This window comes from Balaenoptera acutorostrata, chromosome 4, assembly GCF_949987535.1.
Source record: "Balaenoptera acutorostrata chromosome 4, mBalAcu1.1, whole genome shotgun sequence".
Lineage (NCBI taxonomy): Eukaryota > Metazoa > Chordata > Mammalia > Artiodactyla > Balaenopteridae > Balaenoptera > Balaenoptera acutorostrata.
In genome coordinates, this window is record NC_080067.1 from 148807691 (window position 1) to 148822751 (window position 15061).

Below are 15061 nucleotides of genomic sequence, written 5' to 3' on the forward strand. Positions count from 1 at the left end.
AACCACCCAGAGATGCCAACATGTTGAAGTTAAGGCTGTGTGTCCTCAGCACCTCTTGCTTGTGAAATGGCCTTGGAGGGGTCAAGGAGGAGCCTCTCTGTCTCTAGGGAAGACACCCATACGTTTCAAGGGGCCCTCCCTGTAATCACAACTGCCACTTAACTGAGCACATACTATGTACCAGGCCCTCTGTGTGTCATGATGAAACCTTCTCTGGGGTATGATAATCCTCACTCTGCAGGGGAAGAATCAGAGTCTCAACAAGGTGAAGAAACTTGCCCCGGGTCAAGCTGGTAGGAAGAGGGACCGGAAGTGAGCTCACTTCCCTGACCCCTCCCTTCCCACCCCTCTGCCCCGCACGTGCCTGGAGCAGTGCGCGACCCTGGCACCAGCCGAGGGCAATCCTGGGATGTGAGGCAGCAGGAAACGCGTGGGCTCCAGCCAGCCCAGGGCCCACCCGGTCAGACGTAGCCCGCTAAGGGCCGTCACTCACTGGTTGTCCTCGCTGCCAGGCACCCCTTCTGCCCGGATGGCCAAAGAATTAGTGCAGTGATTGCATAACTTTAGCAACTGAACTGTTTCTTTCTCAACAAATTTTACGTACCGTCCTACTATATAAAGCTTGGATAAACAGTTAAGTGCCACATATCAGTACCCATTTATTCTGTAAGTTCAAATCTACGGCACCCACCAGAGAGTTACTGGGAACAGAGCGGGTCCCTGTGTGAGCACCGCGTTTGGAATTGGGGTTCAGAATGGCAGCCGCAGGCGGCCTCAGCATCAGTTACCCTCAGCTCGTTTTACCGGCCCCCAGAACGCCGCCTGAGGAGGGCCCTGACCTGCACAGTTCTGAGGCCGTGGAGAGGCCCAAAGGCCCTGCAACTCGCCGGCCAGGAGGCATGTACAAGACACTCAGGTCTCAGGACAGCAGTCGGGGGCAGCCTCCTGTGTACCGACCCCAAAGATGACGTGTCCCTCCTCAGATGCGTGGATATTTATGTTATTACAGCTGAGTACTTGCTTTATACTTAGTGTCTACAGGAGCTTACGTGAGGAAAGCTGAGCCCAATGCTGGCAGGTCTGCACCACCTGCCCCTGCCCCTGCCCCTGCCCCAGGGCAGTGCTGGTCAACCAGAGCCCCCCTTCCCGTGTCTGGGGCGTGGCTCTCCCGCCCAGGCCGGTCTCACCCCACCTGCTGGTCCGGACCCCTTGGGCTTTCTGCCCACGCTCACTGCAGCCCCCTAGGAGGACCCCACACCCATCCTGATCCCTGAAAACCTCACTTGGGTGCGTCTGGAAGATGCATGATGTGAGGCGCATCAGGTTAGGGTCTGAAGCCGTAGACATTCTTTAACGGGAAGTTCCGGCGCATGCGCCGTGAGTCTCAGGTGGGTGGGGCGGCGGGAGGGGGGAGGAGGATGGGGGATGCGGCTTCTCTGTGGCCCCTTCTGTCTGCACGGCCTCGGGTCCCCTGGGGGCCACGGCCAATCCCTCCAGCCCCGAGTCAGCCGTGTCCCTGCAGCTGGCACAGACCCGTGAGACCTGCTTTCTTGTCTGTCCCGGGAGGCACCCAGCTTGCCCTTCCCTTCCCATCCACAGGGTCCCCGCCTCTCCGTCGCCTCTGATTTTCTCCCGGTGCCTTCAGCTCACGCACCAGCTCCCTCTACTCCTAGCCAAATGCTATTTAAATTCTGATTTTTGTCCTCTGGCTAACTTGTCATTTAATTTTCTCATCCGCTTGGCTTAAAGCCAAAGAGTATTCGTTCCAAATAAAAATGGTAAAGACCTTTTTTTCCTCTCCTAAGAATCTTATGTAAATGCAGCGCAGCCCGCTGTTAGGAAGAGATATTCACAAGCCAGTTCTGTTATCAGTTATTAACCTCAGCTTCTAGATCTAGGTAACTTTTCTCTTGGTTATAAGAGCCCTGCGTATTCATCGTAGAATATTTTAAAAATACAGAGCAGCATAAAAAAGAAAAGAAAAGAACCCGTTATTCCACCAGACAGTGCGAACATTTCAGGACCTCTCCTGCTGGTGTTTTCTTTTCAGAGAGAGAGAGGGAGAGAGAATCGCTTTCTTTTACATAATTTTTTATTTTGATCATTGTCACTCAGCATTACATTACCGGTATTCAAAAACGTGATTTTAATGCCTATATAATGTTCCATCGTTGAGACTTACTAAGATGTAATCATTTCATTGCTTTGAGATATTCATCTTAATTCCATTTCTCTGCAATAACTAACACACAAGGAACAACCCCACTAGCTCTTTGCTTGCGAAGGGGCCGTGCAGGGCAGTGGTTTGGGCCTAAGCCTGGGAGGTGACTAGAACACTGCCTGGAACTTAATAAATGCTCTCTTTATTACGTTTGCTGTTATTTTCTTAAGAGCAGTTCCTGGAAATGGGATTCCAGGTCAAAGGGCACACATATGGCCACGCTGTTTCCCAGCAGGGCTATCTGGACACACATTCCTGGAAGGGCATGCCTCTCCCCACTCCCAGACAGGGTTGGTGCCTTCACTTTATTCAGATAAGCTCTTGGGGACAATGGGAGATTAGCATGCAGTTGTGAGCAATACTGCAGAATGATCTGTGTACCCTTCACCCCGTTTCCCCCAGTGTAACGTCTTGCAAAATCACAGTACAGGGTCACTGCCAGGATGTAACCATGAGACAGTCCCCCGCCTTATGTGGACTTTCCCCGTTTTGTTGAGCTCATCTGAGTGTGTGTGTTGAGTTCTGTACAATTCAATCACATGTGTAGGGTCTCTTATCCACCGCCACAGTCACGGTAGAGGACAGTCCCAGCCCTTTTGTGACCACGCCCACCTCCATCCTCCACCCGGAGCCCCACCCTCCTACCCCCCACCTCCATCCCTAACACTGTTCTCCATCTCTATAATTTTGTCGTTTCAGGAATGTCGTATAAGTGAAATCATACAGCATGTAACCTCTTGGGGTTGGCTTTTTATTCACGCAGCATAAATCCCTTGGAATCCATCTCAGTTGTGTAGATCAGTAATTCATCCACAGTGTGGACGGACCAGAGTTTGTTTAACATTCACCTATTAAAGGGCATCTGGGTTACTTCCAGATTTGGGCTCTCCATCACTTTTTCGTTCTTGCCAATGTGGTGGTTTGCCTTCCATTTCTTGGAGGCCAATGTGGCTATTTTTAGAAGTCAGTACCCTAGTTTGGTTGGGTGGAGATTTCTGATGCCGTGTGACGCGTAAAATTCATCATCATCAAGTAAATACAAGTATGATGAAGTGTCAGTGCTGAGATTTAAGATGCTGGGGGGCTGAGATCAATAGCCGACGTGGATGGAGCGAGGAGGGGCCAGAGTGAACGTTGCTGGAAGAGGCGTCGAGTTCTCATTAACAGAGGAAGGAACCGGAGCCGGGTACCGCGTGGAGGAACAGAGCTCGCCACGTGCCCTCGGGAAGGACAGCTTGCTGGGAAAGGAGAAGTGCCTTTCTTCCCTGCCTGCTTCAGGACCTCGGCATCCTGGTGTCCACGTACCCCGGCTCTCATCTTCAGCTGCAGCCGTTTAAAATCACTTCGGGGGAAAAACTGCAGAAGAATTACAACGAGGAAAATTTTGCTCAAGATTCATTACTCCAAGTTCAAAGACGCTCCGTGAAAATTGTTGCTAATGCAGTCGAATAAAAAATTTCACATTCGGTGCGAGCGTTAACAGCAAGACGAACATAATTGCATGTTTTACAGTAGCCAACCCCAAAAGCACAACTTACCTGACATCCATAGTTTTTACTGATTTTGAAAGGGAACTAATACCATCCTGGTTTACGAGCTTCGTGAGCTGTCTCCCTGGTGAAAAAGATTGTAGCCGGCCTGGCAGAGAAAATTCCCGGGGACACACTGCAGTCTCAGGAGGCCTCCGACCGTCCCCCTCCCTGCCTGGTCCCTGGTCCCCTTCCAACATCCACAAACTGAACTTTTCTTTTGTGATAGTGGTGGGTTTTGTCTTTCTCAACCCAAACCTAAATTGCCATTTGGTTGTCACATTTGTCCAGGACTGGGAGCATTTCCCAACGTAGAGCCACAAATGTCTGAGTGAGAAACCCACAGCTTCCAGTGGTCGCTGACTCCATGCCAGTCCAAACCGAAACTTGACAAACCCAGCAAGAAATGTTCTCAGCAGCTGCAAGGAAGTGCCTCAGATAGAAATAGGAAACCAAACTCAGGTTCCCCTCTCCGAGTCCAGGCCCCAAGGGTGCTCATCCCAGCCCCCGAGGGTGCTTAGAGGTGCGGGGGACGGTGCTGTCTCTCTGCTTTCTGGGTGTCTCTGCTCTCTTATCACTGCGCCTCCTGGGCGGGCTCCCCATTACTCAGCAGAGGAAATAGTGTTCTCAGCAGCCACTGCCGACCACATTTGCGCCGAACAGATGCCTAAATGACCAGCGTAAATGGGGCAGGGGCAGGGACAAGTCGCTTCCACCTGTGGAACCCAAATGAAAGGGCACTCTACTCGAAATCTTCCTCGTGCCTGAGCACCGCCCCCAGGGTGGCCCTCCCCCACCCCCACCCGCTTCCAGCAGCCAGGCTCATCCCGTGCCTGGACCGCGGATGCCCCACACCGGCAGCCGGCCCCCCACAACTCCTCCTCCATCCACCACCTTAAAGGGGGGAGGCAGGAAGGCAGAGGACAGCAGGTGATGGACATCAACACCAGCATTTTTTGAAACTTTGTTTTAAGAAGCTTCACCTGCGTGAACTCATACGTGGATTTTAAGTCATGCGCGTCAGGGGGCATAATCCATATACCGTGCGTATATGGCAACTCAAGACACTGGGCTCTCCTGCCCTCTGCCCACTGTGATCCGGCCTCCCTCCCCTCCCTTCTCCGGGGGCTGCGCCTCCTTAGTGATCTCGTGGGTGGCCTGGTGTGGTCAGCCCAGGTCAGACTCCCCGTGACCCTGTGACTCACCCCAATTGCCACCAGCTCCGGATCGCTTAGTGAAGTTCTCACGAGGAAAGGAGATTGTGTGCTGGCCCGACAGTTGTAGGTCAGGCTGCGGGCAGGGGCAGGTTCCCCGGCACCAGGGCTGCCCGGCCAGGGCTCTAGGGAGGTGCCCTGTGCTTTGAGGGCTGTGGCTGGGCCGCGGGAGTCCCCTGGGTCTCGCTCCCAAGTCCCCACCTGTAAGGATAGGCCTGCAGGATGTCTTCAGAAAGGTCCCCACCCAGCAACCCGCCTGGGAGGGCACAGCCCTGACCAGAGCCCTGGGCCCGTTTCCTGGGCTGCCCGACTAGGATGGGTCAAGGCCAGTCCCAACCGTGCACTGAGCCAGAAAGCCCGGTCAACCTGCGTGTGCCCCGGGACACTCACCTCTCTTCCTCGTCTGCACTGTTGGTCGCTCCCCACAAAGCCCCAGCACCGTCCTGCTGAGAGCTCGCGGCCTGGAACTCCCACCCCGGGCTCCATCCCTGCCTTCCTGGAGCCAAGGGTCCCCCGCCTACCAAGAAACAGTGGAAACGGAGGAGCTGGGTTACACGTCCTTTCTTCACGCTCTGGAAATCCTGCAGTCGTACATTTGAGGTCCTACTGAAATAAAATTGGGTGCCCGACAAAGGAGGGCCAAAAGTCACTTTGGGTGCGTTTGGCAACTTGAAGAGCCCTGGAGACTTCCGCCCACAGTCAGGATTTTAGCCAGCGGGGGCCGGGAGGTTCACAGGAGCAGAGCTGGCGCGCAGCTGAATTTGGTGTTAGAGCGGCAGCGTCCTGAGGGCTGTGCTCGAGCACGTTCCCTCGCGCATCGCCCATCTCAGCCCTGAGAGGCAGGTGCCGCTGGCATGATGGACCTCATTCGCAGAAAGGCAAACTGGGGCTACGGGGTGGTGGCGGTCTTGCCCGCGACGGCGGAGGGGTGGGCGGGGCACCGGGAGGGAACCGATGGATAGAAGAATAACAGACAGGGAGCGCAGGACCCCCTGCTCTCGCCAGGACACCATCGCTGGGTGGGCGGGGGGTGAATACAGATATTACACGCCATGCAGAGCCTGCGAGTCAGAGCTGTTTGGGTCACGTGTGTGTGCTGGACAGAGGGAAGCCTGGGCTGTGATCCTGACCCCCTGACCCCTCGCCGGCTGGGCCCAGGGGAGCTTCGTCCAGCTCTGTGTGCTGCTTCCTCCGGGGACCCCTCAGAACACAGCTTGGCGGGTGGCTGGTTTCCATGAGTATTTGTTACCCAGCTCTGCAGGCAGCAGGAAGGTTCCAGGTGCCGAAGTTCCCTCTGACGTTCACAGGCCCCAGTTGAATATGAGGGAGGACCAACATCCAGCAGAAGAGAGGCCTCTGGGCTCTCCCTTTTTTTCTCTTGTCCTGTTTTAACATCGCGGTGCTGCCGACCAAGCCACATGAAAGGGTCTGGGGTGACCTGCCGTGCTTACTGATGAGCTGCAGCCCCGGGGCAACGTAAGACCCTTATTTCTCTGTTAATCATGCTGCCTCCACTTTTCACGTTTAAATTTCATTTCACCAACGCTTTTTTCCCCCGCTGTTTATTTCTGGATAGAGGATAAAGGATTTGCAGAATGATTCAGCATGGGAACAGAAAGCCTTGTGCCCTCCTGACCAGGCTGCCTGGTGACGGGGGCGGGGGAGGGGTTCTTCCCAGGCCAACCAAGCCTTTGTGCTACAGGGACTGGTTTCCCACACCAGGAACAACCCATCTAGGCCGGGAGCTTCTCCTGACACTCGGCCAAGACCTAGGCTGTCCAAGCACTTCCGATGTTAGGGTTCACGTGATGCTTCACCCAGCCTCTCACCTGCGTTGGCCCTGCTAAAGGCTCATTAACTAACTAACTAAATAAGGCAAAAGCCTGACTCTCGCACAGATGTGAAATGGCCACACGTCAAACTAACTTGTTGGCTGAACAAGGGAAACGACAAGATGTTACAACCAGTTCAGAAGTGCAATCAAAGAACCCTGCATTTCTCTACAGTAGAGGAATGTTGAAATGGATTTACAGATGGACACAGCATGGTTTTCCATTGCAATGGAATATACCCGATGCAATCTTTTCTGCTTATTTCTGATTTCCTTCCATCCCCCCAGTCAAAAATAATCTCAAAGACTGTTCTGGACCCAGAAGAAGGCCGACCTCCCTCACTAGGTTGGGCTGGATCGGTTACAAAGGGGCAGCAAGAATGTCAGTGTGCCCTGTGGGCCCTTCTGGGTTTGTTTTGCTGCTTCATAATTGGATTTTTTAAAGCTTCTATTATTTGCTATCCCGAGGCTAGGAAGCCATCACAAAAGACTGGCTCCTCCAGATTTCATCTGCAGTGCTTATAAAGTTGGGCAAACTCAACTCTTGTCAAGGCCCCCAGGATATTCCAAGCTCCTGGTCTTTCTTCCCACCTCCCTCCCTGGGGAGGGCCTTGTCAGCACTAACTTCCTGGAGTCACGCTCAGCTCCTGACCAGCATCTGGTCATGACCTGCAAGCCACCTCGCCCTGTTCCGGAATCTCCGGGCAAATCGAATGTTCACAGACAGAGCTGTCTTGTCCTCTGCCTCGGCCCACCCTCTCCTTTGACTGGGGTCTGGAATAAACCCATGCAGTCAGCCTGCACCAGGTGGACACGAACTTCACAGAGGCTTGAATGGGAAAGTCAGAAATGGTCCCGTGTCAGTGGGCGAATGGCCAGGACCTCGCACCTCACCCGTCTTGGTCACAGCTGCAAAGGCCGAGGCGTGAGCTAAGGCCTGTGCTGGGGGCGCTGGGACGCACTGTCGTGAAAACGCCGGGGGGGGGGGACGAAGGCGCAAGACTCCTCTGGCGGTGGGGTCGGGGGGCCGTGTGGAGAAGCTGGCCCTGAGTCCCGAGGGCTGGGAGGAGGGAGAGCGGAGGAGGGTCTCTGGGAAGGGGGGACCCAGAGCAGAGGGCGAGGCAGGAGCACCCGTGGACCGGAGTGAAGGCAGGGGCGGGAGCTTGGCGAGGGCACAGCGTCGAGGGACATACCCCAGAACCTCAGGTGCCCAGCGAGGAGGTGGACCTTCTCTGGTGGGCGTGCGGGGCAGCAGAGGCATCTGCACAGGAAAGGGGTACAACCAGGTTTGAGTTCTAGAAACCAAGGGTGGGTGCCGGGCTGAGACCCAGCAGGGCCAGTGCAGGGGCTGCTGCCGGGGTCCAGGCGGGACCAGCTCTGAGCCAGGCCGGTGGCCGCCGGGTGGACAGTGCCGACCAAAGGCCCTGTCACCAAGGATGTGAATACCACCTCGGGGGGCAAGCGGGCAGCCCGGACAGTGGCGCTGGCTGAGTCTCAGCGTAGCCAGACCGGGCAGCACACAGGAGGCCGTGGTAGTCAGGGAACAGCTACGTTTGTGGGGAAAAATATCTGCTTACTCTGTTTTACTGTTTCCAATAAAAAAAGACGCAAACTGATCTGGCTGAAAAAATAGCGCTCTGGGCACTGAAAAATGCCCACTCTCCTCAGCTTGGCTCTCCCCACGCCCACGGACTCCTGCTGGTGAGCAAGAGGGGCCTTACAGCAATTAGCCAGGGAAAATGTTGACGGAAAACCTCTGTTACGGTGAAAATGGGAGCCTTGGCGTGGACTGTCCCGTGCGCTGTCCAGCCTTGGAGAGCAACCCCCCTCTCTGTACGTGAAGCCCCCTCTCTCAGGGAGGGGTTCCGGAGCCCAGATTCACAATCGAGACCCCTCGGACAAAAGATGCTGATGTGACGTGTTTCTCTCCTGTCCAGCAGGGACTGGACACCCAGGCCGTGTGTAAAAATTGCCTCCGGTGAAATTTGTTCACTATGCAGACCGACGGTTCCAATCGGACCCTTTCTCAGGGTGATTCCCTCTTGGATTTGGTCCTGCACCTCAGCCCCCAAATCCTAAAAGGCAATCTTTTGTTTTTAAGCTAATGATCTTAAATTTCTTTTGCATAATGGCCCCGGAGGTCGTTGGAGACCCCCTGCAATGTGATATAATTAAGCCGAGGTTGTTGATGGTGCGTCAAACATCACCATGATGGGCACGAGGCAGCATGTCACCGGCAGGCGTCCTTATGTGGGTGATAGCGTTGTTTTTCACAACTCTTTTCAGCGAACAAAAAAGTGAAGTTTTTCTCAACCTCTATAAATCGACTCAGTGAAGAGACGTGCATGTAACACGCCAGTGCCCACGGTTATTTTGTTTTTTCCTTGTAAAATTAACCTGCAGGTCGGGACCAGAGAGGAAGCTCTGGAATCTGACGTCACCATGGAAACCAGCTGCCCTGCTCCTGCCTCACCCTCACGGCCTTCTGCTTCTGTTTTGCAGGTGGTCTTTAGCAAGTATTGCAACTCCAGCGACATTATGGACCTGTTCTGCATCGCCACCGGTCTGCCTCGGTGAGTGACCCGGAATTGCCCCCGCCAGGGGGACGCCTTTAAATTCACCTGGAGGGACAGGTACCTGCGAGGGCGAGTGGCCGAGTCTAGGGGACAAGAGGGGTGGTAGGGCCCGTGGGCTCACCTTGTACCTTGCACTCGGGACCTTTCGAATCAGTGGATGAGTCCCTGGAGGTTTCGGCCACCGCTGTGCTACACGGAAGGAACCTTTGGGCGGAATTAGGCAGAAACCACTGTCTTCAGAGTTTCTTTTTTTCTTTCGTTTATTCCTTTGCTTTGGGAGAAACGGTAAAGGACGGTAGTAGTGTTTAGACTTTGGTCCCCCAGCCCCAAATGATCCAGCAAGGGGGAGAGAGGGGCTCATCACAGATCAAGGTTTAGGAAAAGACTGATGTCAGAAATAAGTTGAAAAGACCAGAAATCTACCTTATAGAACCATAAGAATTCCAGAAGAATTCTTTTCCCAAAATCAACAGTTTGTTCCAGCAAGTGGATTTTCTGTCCTAACTTCCCAACTATAGAGAGTGATCAGGAGCAGCTTTGACCTGCAGTTAACTAAGGTTATGACCCAGGTCAAGGAGGGTGAGAGAGAAGGACAGTAGGAGCCTTTCAGAGTCAGGTGAGAAAAAGGAGAGTCAGGGATGAGATTACACACCTGAAGTTACAGCAAGTAGCGGTTTGTAGCAGCCAGAAATAGTACACAGTTTGGGGCATCTTTTATTAAGCAATGTGCTAAGAAATAAATAAATGTTATTCTTTAGAACAACCTGGGTTTCAGGTGTCACCCGCATTGCACAGATTTTGATACACAACTGAAAACCAGAGAGTTAAGTCACGTGGTTAAGGCAACACCTCGCGTGAAAGACCCCACAGATGAGAAGTTGGAGGAAGATTCAATTGATCCACTTAAAACTGTTTGGTAGGAGAGCTTTTTACCCATTTAGATAGACTCCCACGGGAAATGAAGTAGAAAGGCAAACCCTGAATTCATCACTGGCTGATACAAATGTTCATTTCTACTTTACCACAATTTAATCTCCCAACTCAACAAATTACACTTTCTCCAATTCCCGTTTTAAATTACTTACACATCTACTGAGCATTTAGAAGTACACACACAGCCCGTAACTTTGTTTACAAGCTGAGGGCCAGTGTCCTGAGGCCGACTCCTCATGGCCCCTTGGGCAGGACGGGCCTGCTACCCAGGCTCCTACCTCATGGGAGGCCCAGATTCAAGTGTGCACCCAGGGGACACCATCGGGGTGAGGACACTGGCTTCTCCTGTCTTCCAGGAACACGACCATCTCCCTCCTGACCACGGATGACGCCATGGTCTCCATCGACCCCACCATGCCCGCCAATTCGGAACGGTAAGCGGCTGGTGGGCTACGTCAGCTCCTTCTCGTGGTGTGTCTGACAGCTCTCTGCATGCACGGCAGGGCCTCCATGGTTGTTTTTTAAATATACTGCTGCAGGAAAATCTGAATTTAAACCAAAGATGGGAGGGTCTGGGAAGGAGGCTGCTGGTTCCTTTGCAGAACTTGTCACTTTCCAAGAAGGTAGCAGCTCTAAGTGTGGCCAGGGACCTTTCCGAGGCTCCACAAGAGCCCTCCGAGGGGGCATTTACAGATGGGGAAACCGAGGCACTGAGTGGCAGTAGCAGAGCCGCCCCCAGTCCATCGGGGCAGGAGATTCCCTGACCGGGTTCCCTGGGCAGCGCTGGGCGTTGACCCCCTGGGGCAAGTCCTGCAGTTGTCAAGCACTGCCCACCAGCTACTCTGCCCAAGATGGCGGAGGTTGGGGGCTGGGAAGCCTGGGGGCCAGAGGAGCGAAACCAGGAGAGACCTAGAGAGGAAAAGACTTGGGCAGGAAACACACCTGTGAACATCTGTAAAACAGCCCAGCTGCATGCGGCCGGAGGGAGTACAAGGAGTCCAAGCAGAGCCTCTCCCATCCGCGCCTGGCCCTCTGCCCCGCGGCTGGCGACGTCCCCGGTGGTCCCCACTTTGTATTTGCAGCAGGGCCAGGCAGAATCCAGCCCACGTGCCCTGCGAGGCCAGAAGCAGCAGCGTGATTGGGAGTGGGGTGCCCCTCGGGACCCCTGTTTCTCCTGCCCCTCACTGCATCCCCCTCCGAGGGACACGTGTCAATCCGGCCATCGGGGTGCCCCCCCCCGACTGAACCAGGCCAGCTACTCTAGCCGCAGGAGAGAGCGTGCCCAGGCAGACCCTCGAAGTTCCCGGCCACTGGAGGGCCCTGGCCCCCTGATGGCAGCGTGGGAGTATTTGGGCTCCCATGATGGGGTCCCTGGGACCTCTGCTGTAGGTGCCCAAAAGGTTCCCCCGAGCAAAGGTGTGTGCACAGCTGAGCGCCCAGGGATGGGCACCAGCTCTTCTTCCTCTGTCCCCTGAAGCCACCTGTCAGCCACCCACGCCGGCCTGGGTGCAGGATGCCTGGCCCCAGGCAAGGGCTCAAGACCTCGCAAAGACTGCCAGGCTTTGGTGCAGAAAGCCCGGCAAGTGACAAACCCTTGGGATGTACAAAGTCCTAGAACATCTGAACAGTCTCTGATGTCCTCCGAGCTCCGTGGCGAGCGGCCAGCACTGTCCTTCCCCGAGCATCTGGGTGCTTCCGCCCGGTCTCCCCTCCCCCTCCACTGCATCCATCAATCACCTGAACTTTTTTTTTTTTTAAATGAAATGCGAAGTTTTTTTTTTCTAAATTATTTATTTATTTAATTTATTTATGGCTGTGTTGGGTCTTCGTTTCTGTGCGAGGGCTTTCTCTAGTTGTGGCAAGTGGGGACCACTCTTCATCGCGGTGCGCAGGCCTCTCATTATCGCGGCCTCTCTTGTTGCGGAGCACAGGCTCCAGACGCGCAGGCTCAGCAATTGTGGCTCACGGGCCTAGTTGCTCTGCGGCATGTGGGATCTTCCCAGACCAGGGCTCGAACCCGTGTCCCCTGCATTGGCAGGCAGATTCTCAACCACTGCGCCACCAGGGAAGCCCCAATCTCCTGAACTTTTAATTTCGTCATCAGGAGCCTCTGCCCCCACGCGTTCTGGCTCTGATTACGCTCTGATTACCGGCTCCGGGCTCCCCGGAAGGAGCGATGCTAATTGCATCCCTGGAGGCTCCAGGAAGATTGTCGTAAATTGTGGCATAAGCTCCAGCCTGACCCAGATCTGTATTCATAAGGAAAGTCACGAGTGACCTGTCACCCCTGACGTCCACAAGGTACAACGATGTCGTCAGAGGGAAGTGCCCTGTCCGTGCAGGCCGGTGTCTGATGGGGCAAAACTGCATTTTTCCCGAATTAATTTAAAGCAGTTTGTAGTTTGTCCATTCTGTTCTGTCACTTCATCATATCTCCTTTGGCTCTGTATTCTGTGCCAGCCCTTCTCAACGGGGGGCAGTTTTGTTCCCCAGGAGACACTTGGCGAAGCCTGGAGCATTTTGGCTGCCACGCCAGGGGATGGGGTCTCTGGCACCCAGCGGGCAGAGACCAGGGCTGCTGCTCTACCTCCCGCAGTGCCCAGGGCTGGTCCCACCCCAGACTCACCTGCCCAAATGTCAGTGTTGGCAAGGCTGAGAACCGGTGCATGTGGTCCCCACTGCTTTCTCGTCGCAGAGCTGCCCATTGTCCCCCAGGCCACCAGCCTCACGCACACCCCGGGGGGCTGGCTGAAGCAGAGCCCCCTCCCTCCCTCTCCCCTGGCATTTCTGCAGGTTCCCAGGTGGTGATGCTGTTGGCCGGGACCTCCTTAATCACTGTTCTCTGCACTGGGCATCCCCTCCCCTGCCTCTGTCTGCTCCCTGCATTTGAGGTCATGGACTTCTCCTTTTCTCGAGCTGCCTCCATCATCTTCCCCCCGGCTGTGTCTGCTTCCCACTCTCAGCCCCCGAAAGGCGGCGTTCCCCAAGGTTCCCTTCCCGCCTGCTCACCCCCCCACCCCGGGTCATGCACGAGCCCCAGCGAGGCCTCGGATCTGCTCCGTTTGCCTCTAATTCTCCGGTCCCACGGTTCCAGCTGCCGTCGGGGGTCCCGCCCCCTCTAAACATGCGCGGTATAACCTAGTCCGACCAAACCAGTGACCGTCAGCCCTGCCTGCAGGTTCAAACCACCAGCGATCATCCCACTAGGACCCAGGAAATGTGGATTTTTGAGGGATTTTTTTTTTTAAAGCTCACCGGGTGATTCCAATACGCAGCGAGGGTGAGAATCACCGGTATAAAGTGGGCAAAACCTAAGAAACTACTCTCGACCCCCAGGTGGGTGCTCAGCCTGCCAGTGCCAGAAGGTCACCTCTACCAGACAGAGGGTTTCCCCTTCTCGGAAAGTGCTGGATAAATTTTGTTTCTTCCCAGAAGACGGTCAAGTCAGGTCGTGTCCCTCCAGCTTCCTCCACCGCTGAAGACCCTGCAGCCCCTCGGTCCAGCCTTGTCAATGCCTGTACCCTGCCCCCAGCCTCGGATTCAGGAACCGCCTCCCAGGAGAGGCTCTCCTGCAGGTGCCAACTCATCCGCCTTGCCTGCTTTCTGCCCGGTTCACACTTGCAGGGGGCACTTTTCACAGCCTCTTCTCCAAATTACAAGGGCTCTTGACTGTGACTACCTGGTTACTGATGAGAAGTCGGGGGTCCCAGTTTTCCCCAGTTTCAGTTCTCTTACACTGAACTTTTCGGCTCATGTCAAACTAAATCTCATGACCTTCTGACTCTCCCTTCAAAATGCTTCTTCCCTTAACGATCAGAGAACGTTCAGAGCAGCATTTTAAATAAGCTGGAACATATTTACCTAAGTCAGAGAGGCTCTAATCTAGCAATGGGCTGAGTAGCTTCCTGTCTCTTTTGGAGCTGATAAGAAAGGTGATTGATTGCTAATCGCCCTCATTCCTAAAGACTAACAAACACAAGTAGACACGTCCCAGCTTCGTTCAGATCACGCTCGGCGGGACAGCGTCTGGTCTCAGTGCTCCTTTCTGGACAAGGGGACATTCTGGATCCCATGGTGTCCCACTGAGCAGCGTGTTGCTTCTTGACCACCCTTCCGTTTCTGCCTCCGCCGCTTCAAGATCCTTGTTGAAGGAGAGAAACAGACCCTTAAGTAGTATGAGGAAAAAATGGGGCGTGTGGAGAGAGGGGAGAGCCGGGACGGCACGGCCCACGTGTGATACAAACGCTCCTTTATTTCCAATTTTAGCCAAGTTGTGATACATGAAGCTGTCCACAGGATGAAATGGCTGAGCGCTTACAAGGATGGTGTGTGTGCCCATCCCCTCAGCTGGGGAGAAATGCTTCCTGCATTCCGGCGCGGCTCCCACTAAACGTGTTTGAAAAGAGGCATTTTGGAAAAAGACAAATACAAGTTCAAGGCAAATGGAAAGTGGTTTATCTCAATTCTGTTGCTGAGGAAGAAATGATGAAGCTGCAACTCAATTTAGGCCAAGGCAGGAGTTTATTCAATCGTGGAAGCAACATAACTGGTTCTGAGAATATTCCTGCTGTTGAGTCAACAGGATTAAGGAACCAAGGGCCAAGAGTAATCTTGGGGAGCCAGCTGTGGTCAGCGCCTCTGACACGGGGAGGGGGAGTCTTTCGGGACACGCGGCTCTGTCTCTCCCCATCCACACCTCCTCTGTGCCGTCACTGTCACCTCCCGGCCAGCGGCGGCCTGTGGAGAGCAGGGGAAGA

At 54.5% G+C, this 15061-nt stretch overlaps 1 protein-coding gene across 6 annotated transcripts in view; it reads left to right on the forward strand.

Moving 5' to 3' along the window:
• PDE9A (phosphodiesterase 9A) overlaps positions 1–15061 on the forward strand; it is a 99483-nt gene that overhangs the window by 23997 nt on the left and 60425 nt on the right. For all 6 annotated transcript variants that reach the window (XM_057545498.1, XM_057545499.1, XM_057545500.1 and 3 more), the window contains exons 2-3: positions 9298–9368; positions 10661–10738. In XM_057545498.1, coding sequence (XP_057401481.1) covers positions 9298–9368; positions 10661–10738 — 149 coding nt within the window. The remainder of the gene's footprint in view (positions 1–9297; positions 9369–10660; positions 10739–15061) is intronic.